At 42.7% G+C, this 18,841-nt stretch overlaps 1 protein-coding gene across 5 annotated transcripts in view; it reads left to right on the top strand.

Moving 5' to 3' along the window:
* Positions 1–9,375: 9,375 nt before the first annotated feature.
* STAT3 (signal transducer and activator of transcription 3) overlaps positions 9,376–18,841 on the top strand; it is a 48,666-nt gene continuing 39,200 nt past the window's right edge. For 2 of the 5 annotated variants that reach the window (XM_036451563.2, XM_036451564.2), the window contains exon 1: positions 15,374–15,494. In XM_036451563.2, the coding sequence (XP_036307456.1) occupies positions 15,446–15,494 (49 nt within the window). In that variant the 5' untranslated portion in view covers positions 15,374–15,445. Of the gene's footprint in view, positions 9,623–15,367; positions 15,495–18,841 lie in introns of those variants that run through there. The other 3 variants (XM_036451561.2, XM_036451559.2, XM_036451560.2) reach the window with 3 other exon arrangements.

Consider the following 18,841-nt stretch of genomic DNA (forward strand, 5'->3'; position numbering starts at 1 on the left):
TGTATTTCAAAAAAGGAAAAGAAGAAAAAGGATTCCAGTGCATGTTATATGCCAGTCATAGCCACACAGCATAGTTAATTCTTCCCATGACCCTGGAAGGAGCACCCATTTTGTTGTCTGTGCATCCTCTCTTCCCTGTGAGCAGCCTGCCCCACCTTCCCACAGGTTATGGGTTCAAATCATCATGTGGGTTCTGCTGGCATTAGAATCACTTGGGAAGGAATATTCCTAATAAATGTTGTTTCTGAAGTTCTATCTCAGCTTCCTGCCACTACTTCAAACAAGCAGAATCATTCCTAATGAGACATTCTTTTTTTTTAAAATTGTTTAAAGTATTACTACATATGTCTCCTTTTCCTCCTTTGCTCCCTGCCACTCCAAGGGCAAGCCTCCACCCTCCCATGGTCTGTGTCCATTGGTTATGCTAATATGCATGCATACAAGTTCTTTGGTTGATCTCTAACTACCCGCACTGCCCCACCCCAGCCATTCTTTCTCTTTCAAATCCATGGCCCTCAACCCCTGAGTCCAGAATTCTAATTCCCTCAGAAAGGTTGGTTTCCTACCAAGAGAAACAGAAACTGATACTACACAATCAGGGTTGGGGAGGGATGCTGGAGGTTGACCAGCCAGGGAGAAACCACAGGAAGGCTCCAGGGTGTGTCCAGCCGGTCTCACTCAGTCCTGACTTGCCGGACCCCAGCAGCAAGCTAACCTACCATTACATGTCATAATGAGCAGTTGAGTGGCTTTAGCATATCATTAGCATATTACGCTTTGATTGGTTGAATGGACAACAAGACACTTAGCATATTAGGCTTTTATTATATAGGATACTCCAGTATATAAAACATACTTTACAGTTTAAATGCCTTCCTTTGACCAAAAGGTTAACTCCTTAGCATGGCTCACAAGTTCCCTTAGTAGTCTTGTCCTTGATCTAGTTCTTACTGTTCTTAACATGCTCTTTAGGAGCCTGGTGGCCCAAAATGGGTCACAAACTTTAAGGCCTATGGGTCTTTGTTCAGGCTGTTCGCTTTCTCTGGAATTGCCTCCCCCTTTCACCTCTCCTCTTAAACCAACCTCTTTCTCACTTCCACCCCACTCATCCTAATCACTTTCTTCTCAGAGCTCCCATAGAATTTTATGTCAATAAACATTTGTAAAATGAATGAATGAATGAATTACAAGACTGTTTCCATTGCAAGTGTCTTAAACTCATCTCAAACTGGCTTTATCAGAAACAAAACACAAAAAACACACAACCAAAACTGAAACAGACAGGGAATTAATATAAGTGAAAAAATTCCCAGCCCAGCTGGTGTGGCTCAGTTGGTTGAGCATCGTCCCATGAACCAGGAGGTTGACAGTTTGATTCCCAGTCAGGGCACATGCCCAGGTTGCAAGCTTGATTCTCAGTAGGGTGTGTAAGAGGCAGCCAATTGAGCCCAGTGCCAGTTGATGTTTCTTTCTCTCTCTCCTTCTCCCATCCTCTCTCTGAAACCAATAAAAATACATGTTCCCAATAATAGGTCCAAGAGAGTCTGGATGCAAGTTCTAATGTAAAATCATTAGAAATTTATCTCTCTTCCTATCTTCTCTTTTCCACTGTGTTTGTTTCATTCATAATTATACTTTTCTTATGTGTTGGCAAAGATGACCACCAGTAGCTGCAGGCTTATGGTTTAACAGCTAAACAAACCCAGTTTAAGAGGGTTTCTTCCCAAATCTTTTCCACCAGAATCTCAGATATGATGCCCATTGGCCCTGGTAGGTCACATGTTCAAATCACCATGACTCTGACCAAACCTAGGTCATGTACTACTTTTAGAACCCATCTGAAGTAATGGATTGAGCAAGAAGAAAGGCTGATTTTGCAAAGGAACATCGGGTTGCTATTATCAACAGAAAGGGGAGAGGATGATGGACAGACAAAACAACAGATGTTCTTTCCAAATGGTCTGTTTGTGATACTGTGCTAGGAGTCAAGAGACTAAACAGTCAACAAATCTAGGTCTTGAGTTTAATGGGTTTGCAATTAGTGGGATAGACAGATGTTCAAAATAGCTCAAACAGGTGACTGTGAGAGAGTTAAAGCAAAATGCAATGGTAATGCACTGGAGAGGGATTAATCCCGCTTGGGGAATATGGGAAAACTTAATGGAGGAAGGGGGCTTTTAAATTGTGATTCTAAATCTGGGTAGGATTTCAAATAGATTTCGCTGCAGGGCAGAGATAATATTTTAGTTGATTTTTGTGCCAGCAGAGACTAACACTATTTCAAACACTGGTTGTATTGGCAAATGTTATTTGGATGAAAGTATAAGAAAAGGACATTGGCCAAAAGGGAAAAAAAGGAACATATATTGGAAGGCTGCCAAGATATCCTATGGACTCCAAGGAATTGCTGAGCAGCCAGGCTGGAAAGAGTAGGAATCAGGGGATCTCCAGGGACTTCTGAGAGGGAGTTGATGGATGGCCCTCTCGAAAATGCTGACATTAATGGAACCCGCGCTCTGTGTCTCTCAGTTTCAAATTCCAAGTTCCTGGCAGAGAGAATGTGAGTAAGCCAGTTAACATCAGAGTTCATCCTGAGTTGAATAATCTATGGCCAAGAAGGCAGGATCGTGTCATATAGACATGGCTGGAGGGACCCATTCCAGTTGGAGAGGGGAGTACTTGGCCCAAGAGCTATCTATTGAAACAATGGACACTCAATACATGTTAATTAAATGAAAGCAGTGATATAGGATAGGGAAGGTTTTTCAGGCAAAGAAAACAGTATGAAGAAAGGCGAAGAATTGGGAAAACTGGAGGCATGACTGAGGAATAGTTAATAGGATTACAGAATACAAGAGCTAAATTAAGGGGTCCTTTTTGAAAAATATGTTTTTATTGATTTCAGAGAGGAAAGGAGAAGGAGAGGGAGAAAGAAACATCAATGATGAGAGAGAATCACTGATCAGTTCCCTCCCGCATGCCCCACATTGCAGATTGAGCCAGCCACCTGGGCATGTGCCCTTGACCAGAACCGAACCTGGGACCCTTCAGTCCACAGGCTGATGCTCAATCCACTGAGCCAAACTGGCTAGGGCAGGGGCGATGAGGAAACAGTCATTTTACAGAGGAAGATGCTGTGGACCTTTCAGTCTGCAGGCGTTCTATCCACTGAGCCAAACTGGTTTCGGCGAGACTGACCATTTTTATTAGCAGCCTCAGGTCAAGTAAGTCATGACAAGGAAAGAACAGAGCTTTAGTGGGACAAGCATTCCCTCTGGTGAGGTTGCTGGAGCTGTCCTTCCCCAGGTGTGGTTGTTTAACACTTTCTTCAAATTTGGGAGAGATCTGTTTCCTTCCAATAGCTCCACCTCCCCACACATCTTGTTTTTCTGCATGAGATAACAAAAACTAACATATATTAAGGGATGCAGTATGTCAGATGCTATATTGAATGCTTTGCAGGTGGTCTCGTTTAATCTTTACGACAACCTCTGAGGTAGATTGTCTCATATTCTCTATTTCACAGAGAAGAAAACTGAAGCTTGGAGTGGTTAAGCAATTAGCCCAAGGTTATACTGCTATGTGGGTGCTGAGCGGTGGACCCTGCCAGGACCTGGTTCTTATCTGCAATGCTGCACAGTTAACTTGAAAGTATTTTCAATCAAAAACACTTAATGCAACCTCACCAAGGGAAAAATTAGAGTCTATTTGAAGATGAAGGTACCGAGGCTCAGAGAGGTTAAAGAACTTGTTCAGGATTGCACAGCTGATTCTGTGTCAGAGCCTGGATTCCTTTCAGCTCCCATCAGCTTTCTAGTTAATGCAGTTTGCTTCCATTGACCACTGTGATGGTGAAGGGAGAAAAGAGTGTCTAGGAGAGAGGATGATCAACAGTATCAGATTCTACAGCAAAATTAAGTAACATGACTCAGAAGAGGATATCAGCTTTGAGGAGAAGGAGTTCCCCAATAGCTTTCAAGAGCACTGTGCTATGGAGAGGAGAGGACAGAAGCCTCTTTGGTGGAGCAATTGTGGGTGAGGACATGGGGACTATGATAGGGAATGGGGTGGTGGTGGGGTAACTTGAGAGTCAAAGTAGGGGAAAAAAAAGAGAATATTTTCAGAACCAGAGGGAGAGAATAAGAGAATTATGTCAGGAGGGAGAGGAGAATTGAAAAGACTCAGAGAGGGAAGGGATGGAACCAAGAGCACTTCCCTTCATTCAATAAGTATTTATGAAGCACCCGTTCCCCAGGCCCTGGGGAGACAGGGAGAACCAAACAGGCATGATTAATTTTCTTGAAACCGGTAGTTATAACAAAGACGAAGATAAGAAACTGTAAAAAGATAAATAAAATGAGAATTATATGAGTTCCAAAGAAACAGCATATAAAGATTAAGGGACTGAGAGTAACTACAGGTGGGGGGTAGTTAGACAAGGCCTCTCTGAGCAGATGAGACAAGAGGGTGAGGAGACACTATGCCAAAGCTGATGCAGGACATAAACTGGCATATGCAAAGGCTCTGAGTTGGGAAGTGGATGGTTGGAATTTAGTGGTCAGGAGGGAAGTTGGTAGGATAAGAGGCCCTTAAAGGGGATAAGAAAAAGGAGAACTCCGTTATCCTAAGCCTCATGAAAGCCAAGGAAGGAACAGAATGATGTGAATGATATGAATGATGTTTTAAGCAGCATAGGAAAAGAGCTTAGTCTTGAAAATTTTGAGAGTTCTGTTTTTCAGACAAGAGGAAAGGGAGCTGCTTGCATGATGATGGCTGGGAACCATTTTTGCAGAAGGAAAGTAGAGGTTCAAGGAGTTTGTGTTGCAGAGATCTGCTCTTCTCTGTGACTTTAGTGAGAGGGGAGTCGGGGCAGCCCCGTGTGAATGAACCTTTCTGTTGTTGAGCCCAATGGGGGTACCATCACCCATACAGGGGCCCCTTTTGGTCACTGCAGTGACTTGCTACCCATTTACCATCTCTAATGTTCTTCTCAAATTTTCTCTTGATTTCCTTCTTCTTGATTTAGAGTTTTACTACTAATTCCCCCAGGGAAGAAGAAGTAAATAAAACATTGCTAAAATTTTACAAAGTCTGATAAGTTTCAGTTCCTGATCTAGTCTATAGTTCCTCTGAGTCTCACTGAAGTGGTAAATGGAAACCTTTCCTGGTCACCTATTATTGTGTAACAAACCACCCCAAATCTGAGTGGTTTAAAGCAACGACAACATTTATTTTGCTCATGAATTTGTGATCTGGGTAAGGCTCAGCAAACAGAGCTCTTCTCTGCTCCACTTGGTCTCTATTGGTATGGCTTGAATGCCGGGGGCTGGAAACTTCTGGAGACTGGCTCACTCATAATTGATGTCTGCTGTCAGTCGGGCCTTAGCTGGACTATTGCCAAAACATCTTCGTGTGGCTCCTACATGAAGCTTGGGCTTCCTCACACCATGGTGGCTGAGTTCCAAGGGTGAATGTCCCAGGAGAAAGAGCCCGGTAGAAGCTGTATTGCCTTTTATGACCTAACGTCAGAAGTCGTGCAGCATCATTTCCACTATAGCCTCTTTATTAGGAGTGAGTCACTGAGTTTTGGAATTAGACTTTACGTTGAGATGGGAGAAATGTCAAAGAGTTTGCGGACATGTTTATATTCCACCATAATCTCACTGGCCTTCTGCATTCTACCTTTATTCATTTGATAGATGGAGAGTGGGGACCTCACCTTTTCCCCAGCTCTAGGCTCCTCTTTGGGGATCTAAGAGGAAAGTCAGGTTTGGAGATATAGTCAAGGAAGAACAGTTATTCAGGCTCTTGAAATAGACACACTTGGATTTGAATCTCGGCTGTGCCATTTACCAGCTCTGTGTTCTTGGAGAAGTCACTTAACCTTGGATAAACCTCATTTTCTTCATCTGTATCCTTCTGATGGGGTTATTATAAGGATTGAGTTAGTAGAGGGATATATAATACATACTTATAACACTGGCTAGTACACAGAAAACACTCCCTAAATGTTAGCTATTTCCGATATGATTATTCAACACATGTTTATTAGTAGTTCATTAAATCAGGCTTAGGCAGTTTCTGAGCTAGATGCTAGATGCTTTCAACCATGTGGGCAGAGACTAGACTTTGCAGTCAGCCAGACCTGATTCTCATTCTGAATTTACCTGTAGTTCCTAGCTGTGGGACCTTAGATCAGTCTTTTACTTTCTCAGCTACAGTGTCTCCGTTGAAAATGAGAATTACAATAGTACACTCCCTCCCTGGGTTCTGGTGAGGTTCCACTGAGATAATCTATGTAAAAGCCTTAGCTCAGTTCCCGGAACATAGTAATTACTTAATAGATGTTAATCATTATATTTATTTATCAGGAAGTTGGCTAATAAAGGGATACATCATAGTCTGAGGTAGAGCATGCTATACCAGATGGGCAAGCAACCTGCTAAGGGAGGCCAGCAGAGGAGATGAACTTGGCCAGGAAGAGTCTCAGAAAGGCCGGAGGAAGTGATATGGGAATTGGACTAAGAATGAGTAATGTGTTTCAGGTAGGAAATGAGGAAAGAGAAGGGATTCCAGATGGATGGGAGATCTGCAGTGGCATAAAGTTTCGGAGGTGTGGACATGTTTGGAAGAAGGTGATAAACTCAGTGTGGAGCTTAAGGTGTGTGAGATGAAGGGGATGAGGTTGGAAGGCGTTCAGGGCAAATCATTGGCTCAAGGAGAAGAAACTGCCATCTTTGAGTCGAGGGGGACTGGCAGAATGCAGAGAAAGCCCAGTGGCTGGGCTGGAGAGAGGTTTTGTAGGCGGAACAGAGAAATTGAGGGGTAGATTTTCCATGTGAGTGCAGGAGAGGGCAGTGAGGGAATCAAAAGCCAGCTGCTAAGGAGTCAGGGGAGGAGGGCAGGGTTTGAGTGGATGGAAAAAAGTATAGGTTTGATTCCAGTCAAGGGCATGTACCTTGGTTGTGGGCACATCCCCAGTGAGGGGCATGCAGGAGGCAGCTGATCAATGTTTCTCTCTCATTGATGTTTCTAACTTTCTATCCCTCTCCCTTCCTCTCTGTGAAAAATCAATAAAATATGTATTTTTTTAAATGATTTTTCCTATCTACTACAGATAATTGTGGTGAGAAAGAAAAGAGGTAATGCATGTGTAAGTGCTTTGTAAGCTTTAAATAACTAAACAGATATTAGACCCCATGTTATTAGGGAGGCAGTCAATTGCCTGAGCTAGCACGGCTAAAGCAGAGTTTTTGTGAGGTGGAAGGTGGAGAATATCTGTTTTGGATTAAAATAAAGATAGACACAGCAAACACACACACATACACACACACTACAGATATATACTGGGAAACTCTCAATTCTATCACCATTGAGCCTACCATTTGCCCTATCCTGTCTCACCTCTCACTTGGATATAAATAAGATGGTCCAATGGTTCATATCTGAAGTCTAGCTGAGCTTCAGGTATCTGGGGAACCATGACAATCCTATATAATAAAAGCCTAATATGGAAAGTGATCCAACGAGAGAACGACTGGTCGCTATGACGTGCACTGACCACCAGGGGGCAGGTGCTCAATGCAGGAGCTGCTCCCTGGTGGTCAGTGCACTCCCACAGGGGGAGCTCTGCTCAGCCAGTAACTGGGCTCATGGCTGGCAAGTGCAAGGGCGGTGGTGGGGGCCTCTCCTGCCTCTGTGGCAGTGGGCCTAAGCTGGCAGTTGGAGATCCCCCAGGGGGTCCTGGACTGCTTTGCAAAGGCCGGCTGAAGGACACACACACCTCCCCCAGTGCACAAATCTTGTGCACCAGGCCTCTAGTGTATGAATAAAAGCTTGTGCTATGTATTTCTAGGGCTAGAATCCTGTCTCCAGCAAAGTTCAGTGACCTCTCTCCCCAAAGATTAAGAACCATTGATTTCCTCACCAGAAATTAATAATAGCTTATCCTTGCCCTGGTCGGGTGGTTCAGTGGATAGAGTGTAGGCCTGAGAACCGAAGGGTCTCCTGTCAAGGGCAGTACCTGCATTGCAGGTTGGATCCCCTGCATGAGGAGGTAACCAATCGATGTGTCTCTCTTATATAGATGTTTTTCTCTCTCTGTCTCCCTCCCTCTAAAAAGTGGTGGAAAAAAATACCCTTGGTTGAGGATTAACAACAACAAAAAAACCAAAACACAACCCCTCACAAAAAACAAACACACAAGATTGCTATCCTTGGGGAGAAGAACTGGTGGGTGGAGGGGAGAGATTTTCATGTTTAATTTTTAACTTTTCAGAACTGTTTGAATTTTCTAATCACAGCATATATTAATTTCATTAAAAAATGTCATCAGTAGTTATCTGGGTCGTTTGAGATTTCATCTTTATACCCCTTTACTAAAACACAACAAACACAAACACTAATAGCTATTATTAAAAAAACATGCCCTGATAATATATATCAGCACGGGCATACACTCACACATAAATCATTCCATTATGCAAAGGGCATCCTCCATTATGTAAGGTAAAAGTCTACATTTCCTATGAACTCTGGCTTCATTCAGGGCAATAAAACTTGCGATTTGAGTTAACCAGGAAAAAACAGACAGGCGATTTCAAGTATTTCAACTCAGAAGCATAAACATGTGTATATGTGTCAATCTTTATACATATACCGCCTTCTGCATTCTCGTGAATTGGCCAGTGTGCGAGCAGTTGACGTTTGATACTTGAAGCGAGGAAACAGAGAACAGGGTTAAATCCACTCCTCTCTCCCCACGCACTCTAGTAATTACTCTATCTCCACGTCATATTTCCGGGTGTGTGTGTGTCTCATCTCACGCAGAAACTGGGGTTCAGAGCAGGCAGGAGATACCCATGTTTTTTTTTTTTGTTTTTTTTTTTGCTGTCTCCAGAAACCCAATTGGGGGGATCTGGCGATACTTGGGGGACTAACCGGGCTGACTCCCACGTGGTAAGTGGCTCCCACCCTGGCCGCCACGTGGTGTGAAGAACCGGAAAAAGGGAGAGCAGGCAAAAGAGAGCCGCATCAGGGGCATTTAAAGTGTCTTGACGTCACACACTGCCAGGAACTCAGCTGAGTTTTTAGCAGGCCATTCCAGCCACCTCCTCTCCCTCCCTCCGGACGCCTGGGCCGGAGACAGCGGCAATTCCCCTGCTGTCGCGAAGGGAGGAGGACTGAGCCTTCGGAACAGCCCGCACGGGGCGTTCCCAGCCTCGCGTTGGCCCCGCCCTTTCCCCCACCAGGCTCTTCTCATTGGCCGGCGGGTGTGCAGGACACGCTCCAGTGGAGGAGAAAACTGGCCGTCTCATGAATTATGCAGGACGGCGTGTCCCGGTCAGGACGGGGCTGGGCGGGGATTGGCTGGAGGGGCTGTAATTCAGAGGTTTCCGGAGCGGCGGCGGCGGCGGCGGCGGCGACTGGGAGGGAGAGCCTGGGGTTCCGTCCTCGCAGCGGAGGCCCTGAGCCCGAACCGAACCCTTGACGAGTGACCCCCGCTCGGCTCTCCCTCTCCTCCCGCGTCTGCTAAGGAGAGACCCTGCGGCCCGAGGGAGCCCGCGGCCCGTGCCCCGGCGCAAGCGCACCCCGGCCTGCCGGGTCTCAGCCCGAGAAACAGGTGAAGGGAGTGAAGGGTGGGGTCGCGCCCCCCGCGCGCTCCGGGGCCTGAGGTCCGGGGTGGGGGTGGCGGGTGCCGGAGGGGGTGGAGGCTTTGGGTTGGCTGCGGGGGAAGTTGTGGAAGGAAACTTCCGAGGGGCGTGCGGATAGAGGCGATCGGGAGGGTCGCTCTGAAGGGACGCCTCCGGGTTGACAGGAGCGGGCCTCTCGGAAGTTTCGTTCTTCGGAAAGGAAGGGAAGGCGGCTAGGAAGGGAGAGCGGGCTGGGGAGGGAGGACCGCGGGGCGAGAGCACTCGGGTGGGGGTGGCAGGAGTGAGGGACAGTCCTCCCCCCACACACACTTCCTGCTCCCTGGGTCGCGGGGACGTTCCGGCCGTAGGAGCGACTGCCTGTCCAGCCGGCGGAGACCGCGGCGAGGTAGGGCGGTGTGGAAAAGAGCCCTCCTTCCTCGGCCTGGCCCTGGTTTCGATCACCTTAGGAGCCGACGTTGCCCCTCTGGAGGTAGAACGAGGTGTCTTCCTCCTACGGTCTCCTGGGCTCATTGGCTGTGGGTAGGGTTATTGCATAAGAATCGAGTTTCCTGTAGGGAAATTGACAGCTCACATACTCTTTCTAAATTCCCTCCGGTCTTTTTCTAGGTTAAGCCGGGTTTCTCTCTCTCCAAACCCTTTCAAAACAACAACAAAATACCAATTTTCTCTCCCTCCGGCCCCCCAAATCAAGCCTGCCCTAGAGAGAAATAAACCTCTTTTCTCCGTGTCATTGTTCTTTTATAAACACCTGGTAAACTCGGCCAGAAGATAAATAATTGAGCCCCTGCGTTTACTGGATTGTGGTGTTGCTTAATTGCATAGGGCAGCATGAACCAATCGAGAGGAGGAGTTTATTTTGTCCCAGAGCCAAGATCTTGGGTAAATGCAGAGGAGAGGGAAACAAAGACCGGCTGGCCTTGGGGGAGCCATGTGTGCAAACTTTACCTGTGCTTGGGTGCAAAATCCAAACTGCCAGCCAAGTTGCCTTTTCCACATTTAGTAGACATCCCTCTGTCACATCAAGTGGGTGTATGGGGTTGACACCCTTTTCCTTATACAAAAATGCGTATAATATGAGTCTGTGCATCTTCTGGTTTTATATTTATTCTGTGTATGGGTTGTGACTTTGGTTAGCTGTGCTGATAAAGCATTGGTTTGAATAAATCAGAATAGTAAATCATCTCAGTCTCTTATATGTGGCTTTAGGCAGTTATAACCTGATTCTGCCAGTCTTCTATTTTATTATATGTTAAATATATCTGTGTTTCTTGAGACCACACATTTATCTTTATTACATGTGCCAGATGGGGAGGACTGGCAGAATTTATGCCCAGACATTTTTATAGTGGGATGGGGGAAGGAAGGCAGCAATATAAAAACACACACACACACACAAAAAAAACACAACTGTTGTAGATGTTGGAGGGTTGATCTTAGTCTCTTTATTTGTTAGCACATCCATCACAAAAAAAACCACTAGCAAGTTTATGAATATTTTATTTTTGTATGTAGTCCTGTTGGAAAGAATAACCATTTAGAAATATCCAGAGTTATGGCTGACCCAAAAGGGATAGATAGTTCATATCCTGTTTTGTAGGCTAGGAGACTGAAGCCAAAGGAACAAGACACTTAGGAAGCAGAGCGCCATATTGGTGGAACTCACACTCCTGCATATTTTGTGTTCTTTCGACTATCTGTGCTTAAGTATTTGGTCTTATTTTAGAGCGAGTGTGAACCCTATTGGGAAAACCCTCAGTGAAATTCTAACTTACGCATGGATAGTGAAATACCACCCATAGGCTCTAGGACTCCATGGGAGATCGGTAATAAACAGGAGAAAACAGTGCAAGTGGGGTTGGCTTAGGTCATTTTTCTAACTGCTCTATCTAACTTGGGAAGTAACTGGCTTTTTAGTTGGCATAATTTATCATCAGAATTTAGCCATTTCCTAATGGAAAGAGATTTATGTAGGCAAGCTTGCAGGTGAAGGACAGTTGTGACCTAAATGTCACTTCGACCTGTGGCTGGGTCAGTGGCCATCTGTGTTTCCAGAGGGTTGCTTTCTCCTCCTTGGCTCTGCATGTTTTGACATTCAGATGTGAGATGGGGCAGAGATAGTAAGCCTCATTTCAGACAAAGAGTTCAGCACCGTTTACCTTCTGGTTTTCTCAGAGATGGTGTACAAATGAACAAATATTTACTTTCTGCAACTTAGTGAAAGTTGCTGTGAAGAATGAGATGACTTGTTTATAGAACTTGCAGTTTACTGAAGCAGCTTGAAAAATGCTTTACCCATACAATGCAGCATGTCTTCAAAGAGATGGTGGGACATTGTCTGATAGTCAATAAATTAGCTATTTTATATAATATTCTAGAGGCCCGGTGCATGAAAATTCATGCAAGAGTAGGCCATCCTTCTCCCTGCTGCCAGCACTGGCTTCCCTCCAGCACCCGGGACCTGAGCGTTGCTCTGGCCCCGGCTTCATCCGGAAGGATGGCTGGTCTAATTAGCATGTTACCCTTTTATTATTAAAGATAGCACAGATAAAGAACGTTTCCATTATTGTGGAAAGTTCTACTGGACAATGCTGTAGTAAGTACTACAGGTTTTTAGAGGAAGGAGAGGTTACGAGGCATGGAGTTGTGTAGGAATACTTCTTGCCAAAGGAGAGATCTGATCTGGGACCCAAATAATGGTTGGAATTTGATAGGTATAAAGAATTTTGGGTGAGGAGTTATGTTGATATAGCACAAAATCCTGGTAGATCAGGCAGGTTAGTAGGGGAAAAGGAGTGCTTACTTATATGATGTCTTGACTATAAGACCAAGGAATTTCAGTACAATCCTTTTGTAGGAGGAGCTTTTAATGATGTGTGAGGCCAAGTACTGGTGTTTAATGATGGACTGCCTACTATGTGTCAGCATGTGGCCGGTGTTGGTTAATTTGTACAAAGTATATCAGTACCCATAGTCTCTGCCCTAGTGGAGTTGTCATTGAGATTAACCTTATAAACCAGGCTAGCACTCAAAGAAAGGTGAACTGATTTATCGGATTTGTGTGGGTTAAGTGCAGGTATTTTTTTTTTAGGATTTGTAATTGGCTACAAATTGACTACCCACCTTTTATGTCTTCCATATTTTTAAAATTTTACTGTAACTTTTGGGTCATTCATAAAAATGACCAAAGAACACTTGATGAACATCCCCAAATCCTGAAGAACCTCTGGTATCCTGCAGCAGCCTTGGTGAGGTCCAACAGGATGGCATTGCTGGGCTGTTTCAGTCTTTGTTGGTTATGGTGAAAAAATTAATGTTGTGGTTACATATGTGTTGCTAGGAACCTTGGTTCACTATGGTGCACTTTAATCAGGATGGCCAGATAGTACTTTGGTCGGAAATTGTTTGGAATGTCTTCAGTTTTTAAAGGGAATAGCATATGGAAGAATGAATTTCTATTATGGTCAGTTCTCATTTACTATGTTAGGATTATCACAACTCTTAGTTCAGATAGGCAAACTTATTATACTAGAGGCTCAATGCATGGAATTCATGCAAGGGGCTTGGCCCTCACAGTCCCAGCTGCCTCACCCTTCGCAGCCCCGCGTTTATCCAGAAAGTCGTCCTGACAGTCATTCTGCTGTTGGGTCTAATTAGCATATTAGCTCTTTGTAATATAGGATTACATGGGATATTGAGAGCCAGTTATTGTACTAGGCAGGATCCAAAGGTAATGAAACATGGTCCCTATTTTCATGGAACTGGGTGTGTTATTGTGGGGACAGAGGGTGTGCTGTGTTAGTACAGACTTCAGGCAAAATAGATGACAGAATAGTGGTTTAAGGTTCAATTCTGGAGTCAAACAGATCAGGGATTGGATCCTGGATCTGCCACTTCCTATAGATTCAGTGAAATAAAACAGGTAAAATGTTTAGCACAGTGCCTGGCGCACAGTAAGAACTCCATAAATCTAAGTTCTTATTAAATGTCTAGTTAAAGAGGTTGATTATCTTCACAGGTGAGAAAAGATTTTGTCATACAGGGCTTTATCAGGTTGGAACTCCTGAATAGGGTTTTGTAGGATGAATAGGAATTCTCCTTCAGAGTCTAGTGGTAAGCAGTTGCATTCAAGGCCGAAGGAATAGGAGTAAGAGGCTTAAAACAGCATAGTGCATTCAGGGAGCTCTAAGTGGAAGTTCTTAATTTAGGAGAACTAAACTGAGGGTAAAGGAAGCTACAGAGCTACAGCTCTCATCCTTTCTCTTCTGTTAATAATTGGGTTCAAATGTCATTAAAATAAGTCGTTTTTCCTCTTTACAGAAGTAATACATGCTTGGTAATTATCAGAGAAGGGAGTTGGGGGCAGGTAGAAAAGGGTAAAGGTGGGTAAATGGTGCCTGAAGGAGACTTGACTTTGGGTGGTGTAGACAATAATAAACAGATAATGTATTATAGAATTGTACACTTGAAACCTCTATAACTTTATACACTAGTGTCATCCCAACAAATTCAATAAAAAAAAGAGGAAAAAAAAGAAGTAATACATTCTTTTGTAAAACATTTGAGTTTGTAAAAACACGTATTATATATTTTTCTATATAATAGGTTAATAGTTTGGTGTATATTTCTCCAGACTTCTTGCAGCTTTTTCCACTTATCAGTTTATCTTGGACATATTTATTGCAAATCCCTTTTTCACAGTCTAATAAAAGAACAATAAAGGAAGGCAAATCTGCCCCACTCCAAGATAAAATAAGGTTTGGATTATCTGGTTTTCCTTCCTGCTACCTCCATCCATTAGAGTAAATGACATTTCTAATCAGTGAACTTTTACCTGACCTTTGACTTTTTAACTACATTGGATGAGGAACTTATATTTTGAGCTTTCCTAACATAGCATTATTATAGTGTTGAAACGCTTGGGCGGTGTGTTTGAAGGTTTCATGGTTCACAGTTGCCAAAGGTAAAAGAATGGTCTGAATCCACCACCTCTTGGACCTTGGGGCCCGTTGTTTTAACTTCTCTGGGTTTCAGTTTATCCAGATGGTCCAACTGGAGGGGCGTTGTGAAGATGAAGCAAGATACTGTATATGAACTACTTTGCTCAGCGCCTGGCAGATAGCTAACATCTGAGTGCTAATAATTGATATTATTAAAAACTGCACATCTATCTAACTAAAATCAGGAAAGTTATGATTCATGGTAGCCGTTAATGACCCAAAATAAAGGAAAGAAGGAGTCATTGGGGGATTCTAACCTAATAGGGAAAAATGGAATGAAGAGGGACTTGTGGTGGAGGCAATGGAGGCCATGATGTAAAAGAAACAGGCAAGGCAAAATGAAAATTCCTGTTTACACCAATGTCCCCATGGGAACCTCTCTGTCTCTTCCAAAAGCTATGATTGAGTCTCATTTATGTTAAGCAATATTCAATACATTTATTTTCACTTTTGAACAGTCCCCTGGAGTTCTTTATGACACAAAAAGTGCAGATAATATTGAAAGTTTGAGGGGTGGAAGAGTCAGGCAAGGACAGCGTTCAGCTTGGGGGTGAGGTGAGGTAAGAGGCCGGGAGGTGATTTGCTCTTTATCTTTGTGTGTGTGTTCATTGGAGGAGTAGAGCTGTTTGCCTGTCCTGTAAATTTTATTTGCAAATGAATTTGTATTTAAAATCGCCTTGCGGTAAAGAAGCAACACTCAGCTTCTCTGCAAAACAGGTTCTCACACACCAGCTCTCCGGTTTTGGATCGGAGAAGACCAGAAGGAAAGGCCTTCCACTTGTTTCTTGGCCGTACATGCGCTGGAGGAAGCCAGCAGAGCTTGAAAGAGAAAGTAAACCTTCTGGTAAATAAATGGCTTCCCCATTGTGGAGGAGGAGTACAAATTATTAGGGGGATGTTTGGGTAGTTTTTGTAGAAGCTATTTCTGAAAACTGATTTAGATTATCGAAGGCAAACCCAATTTAGGAAAACCCTACCTTGTCTGGTATTAACCACCTGCTTTCCCACTCTATTGATTGAATTTATTGGTTTGCGGTGCCCTGACCTATCACTTTTGTTACAAGAATTAGAGGATTTGAGACTGAATGTGAGCACCTGCTTAGGTGAAAGCTTCCTAAAGTGCATGTTCTTCAAATTTTTCCTAATGTTAATTTTGTTTTGCTGTTTAGCAAGCACTTTTTTTTTTGACAGAATCTGAAAGCATTAGACTTTTACTTTGTTCTTCCCTGCTCTTCCACTTCAGTCCACCCAAATGTGATCCTCAAAAACCTCAAAACCCAGATGTTAGCTGTGTAATTACCTCTCCTAGAAACCCAAGTGCAATATTGCATTGAGTTAGCATTAAAATAGTCGGCCTTTGAAACTTTTTTCTACTTGTGGTTTAGACATAATAAATATTTAATCTCAGACTGACTGCCTGACAAATCCGTTTTGTATTTGGGCCTTTTAAAAAAAATCAATATGTTTAGGGAAAGCAAATTTATTGAAACATTAACCAAACTAAAACATAATTAGGATGGTAACTGTCTAATTCATAGGGGCAGGTGGAATAATTGAAGCATTCTGAAGCTAAATGTCAATATTCTTTATTCCATGTGTTATTGTCTCTTTGCATTAGAGTGCATAAACAAGAGTGGGATGGACGTGGGAGGAAGCATGTAGGACACTTTACGATCCTAATTACTATGTTGAAGAATCCTGGGGCCATCCAAGTTTCCTGTTTCTCCAAAGCGCCACTGCAGTTCCATATGTCTGTTGTGGGGGAGGTTGTGCCTATTGAGGAACAGAGGGTTTATGGGAACTCTCTGTACTTTCCACTTAATTTTGCTTTGAACCTCAAACCGCTTTTAAAAGTAAAGTTTATTCATTAAAGAAGAAAAAGTTCCGTTTCTGCAGAAATATCCGAGGTGTCCAGGGTCAGAAGTGCCTTGTATGCAGCTATGTGATTCCATAGACTTCTACCTCAGTTTACCCTAAGCTTTACAATGAGAGTACCATTCTTTTACACCCACAGAATATTTTCCAAATAATGGAGCATGAGATTGGAGGTGGGGGACAGAGAAGATCCCTATCACCTCTGGGTTAAATAGCTTTCCCTTTTCCTAGAAGAGATGAATGTGAGTATTTTTTAAAAATATATATTTTATTGATTTTTTACAGAGAGGAAAGGAGAGGGATAGAGTTAGAAACATCGATGAGAGAGAAAGATTGATCAATTGCCTCCTGCACAGCCCTTTCTGGGGATGTGCCCACAACCAAGGTATATGCCCTTGACCGGAATCGAACTTGGGACCCTTCAGTCTGCAGGCCGATGCTCTATCTGCTGAGCCAGACTAGATTTGTTTTTCAGTTCCAGGCTCCAGTTTTCCTTATTGTAAAAGTGATATTTTTGGAAAACATGTTTCAGTTAATCAGTCCAAAAAGGTATGTAGTAAGTGGAAAGTGTCTCTTCCTCAGGGACTGTTAGTTACCCATTTCTCACTCACCTTTGCAGAATGATTTATGTGTACACATGCAAACATTTTCACTTCTTTTCTTCCAGCGGTAGGGGTGAATTATACACAATAACTCTTTATCTTGCTCTTGTCACTTTATCTTAGGAAACACTCAGTATGAATATGTTTATATCTGCCTCATGTTTTTAAGATCTGTATAGTAGTATTTTAAGCTATGGATGCTATTATTAATTTAATTAATCTCCTAATGGTAGGCGATTGTAGAATCTAAAGATAGAAGTCAGTGTTGTAAATATCCTTATGCTTGTGTTCAGATACAAATAAATCCATGCATATAGTATACTTTTAATGTTTTAATTATAATATGCATACTGTTTAGAAATGTAGCTTTTCAGTTAACATAGTGCACATTTCCCCCCCTTAATTTTGGGGAGAAGCCTAAACCATAACACTCCTAAAACACAGCAAATTGTTTCATTTAAGCCCCATTGCTCCTTTGGCAAGTGGGGCAGGGGTTGTTTTGGTGTTTTGTATTGTTCCATGGATGGGTTGTTCACTGATGCTTTTGTTTGAGTTGTCTATAGCAGCAATTCTCAGAGAACTGTCAGCAGACCACTGGGGTTCCTGAGATTCTTTTGATGTAAAAACTATTTTCATAATATTTTTTTTGTGTTTTTTACTTAGTGGCCTTTGCACTTATACTTGTAGTCATTGTAAAAAAACAACAACGGATTTCCCATAATGTCCATGATGAAACAGTAAAAAATATTAATTTCATTATGTCTCATTTCTTGAGGATGAGTCCTTTTTTTTTTTTTAAATTCAGTTTTTTAAAAAATATTTTATTGATTTTGTACAGAGAGGAAGGGAGAGAGATAGTTAGAAACATCGATGAGAGAGAGTCATTGATCAGCTGCCTCTTGCACACCCCCTACTGGGGATATGCCCGCAACCAAGGTACATGCCCTTGACTGGAATCGAACCCGGGACCCTTCAGTCCCCAAGCCAACGCTCTATCCATTGAGCCAAACCGGTTTTGACTGTTGTCTGTCTTTTTGATATAATACCTATGAACCTAAGACAGATGGTTTCTGACTGCTGGGATTACTATATAAAGATAATTTAACAATTGTTTTTAAATTATACAAGTAGTGTTCTATTTAGATATGTCTTTATAATGTTAGCTTTCATTTTTTTTAAAGTATATTTTTATTGATTTCAGAGAAGAAGGTAGAGGGAGAGAGAAACATCAATGATGAGAATCATTGATTGGCTGCCTCCTGCACGTCCCACACTGCCAACCACTGATCTTTTTTACTATCTCTATAGTTTTATCTTTTCCAGAATATCATATAGTTGGAATTATATGGTATGCAGCATTTCAGATTGGCTTCTTTCACTTACCAACATTCACTTAGATTCTTCCATGACTTTTCTTGGCTTGATAGCTCATTTCTTCTTTTTGCCTTATTAATATTCCATTGTCTATGTATACCACAATTTGTTTATATATTCACCTATTGAAGGACATCCTTATTGCTTCCAAGTTTTTGCTGTTATAATTAAAACTGTTATAAATATTCATGTGCAGGTTTTTATGTAGACATAAGCTTTCAACTCATTTGGGTAAATACCAAGGAGAATGATTGTCAGATTGTATGTTAAGAATTTGCTTAGTTTTGTAAGAAACTGCCAGACTCTTCCAAAGTGGTTGTACCATTTTGCATTCTCACCA

The sequence above is a fragment of the Pipistrellus kuhlii genome, unplaced genomic scaffold (assembly GCF_014108245.1).
Source record: "Pipistrellus kuhlii isolate mPipKuh1 unplaced genomic scaffold, mPipKuh1.p scaffold_m20_p_22, whole genome shotgun sequence".
Classification (NCBI taxonomy): Eukaryota; Metazoa; Chordata; class Mammalia; order Chiroptera; family Vespertilionidae; genus Pipistrellus; species Pipistrellus kuhlii.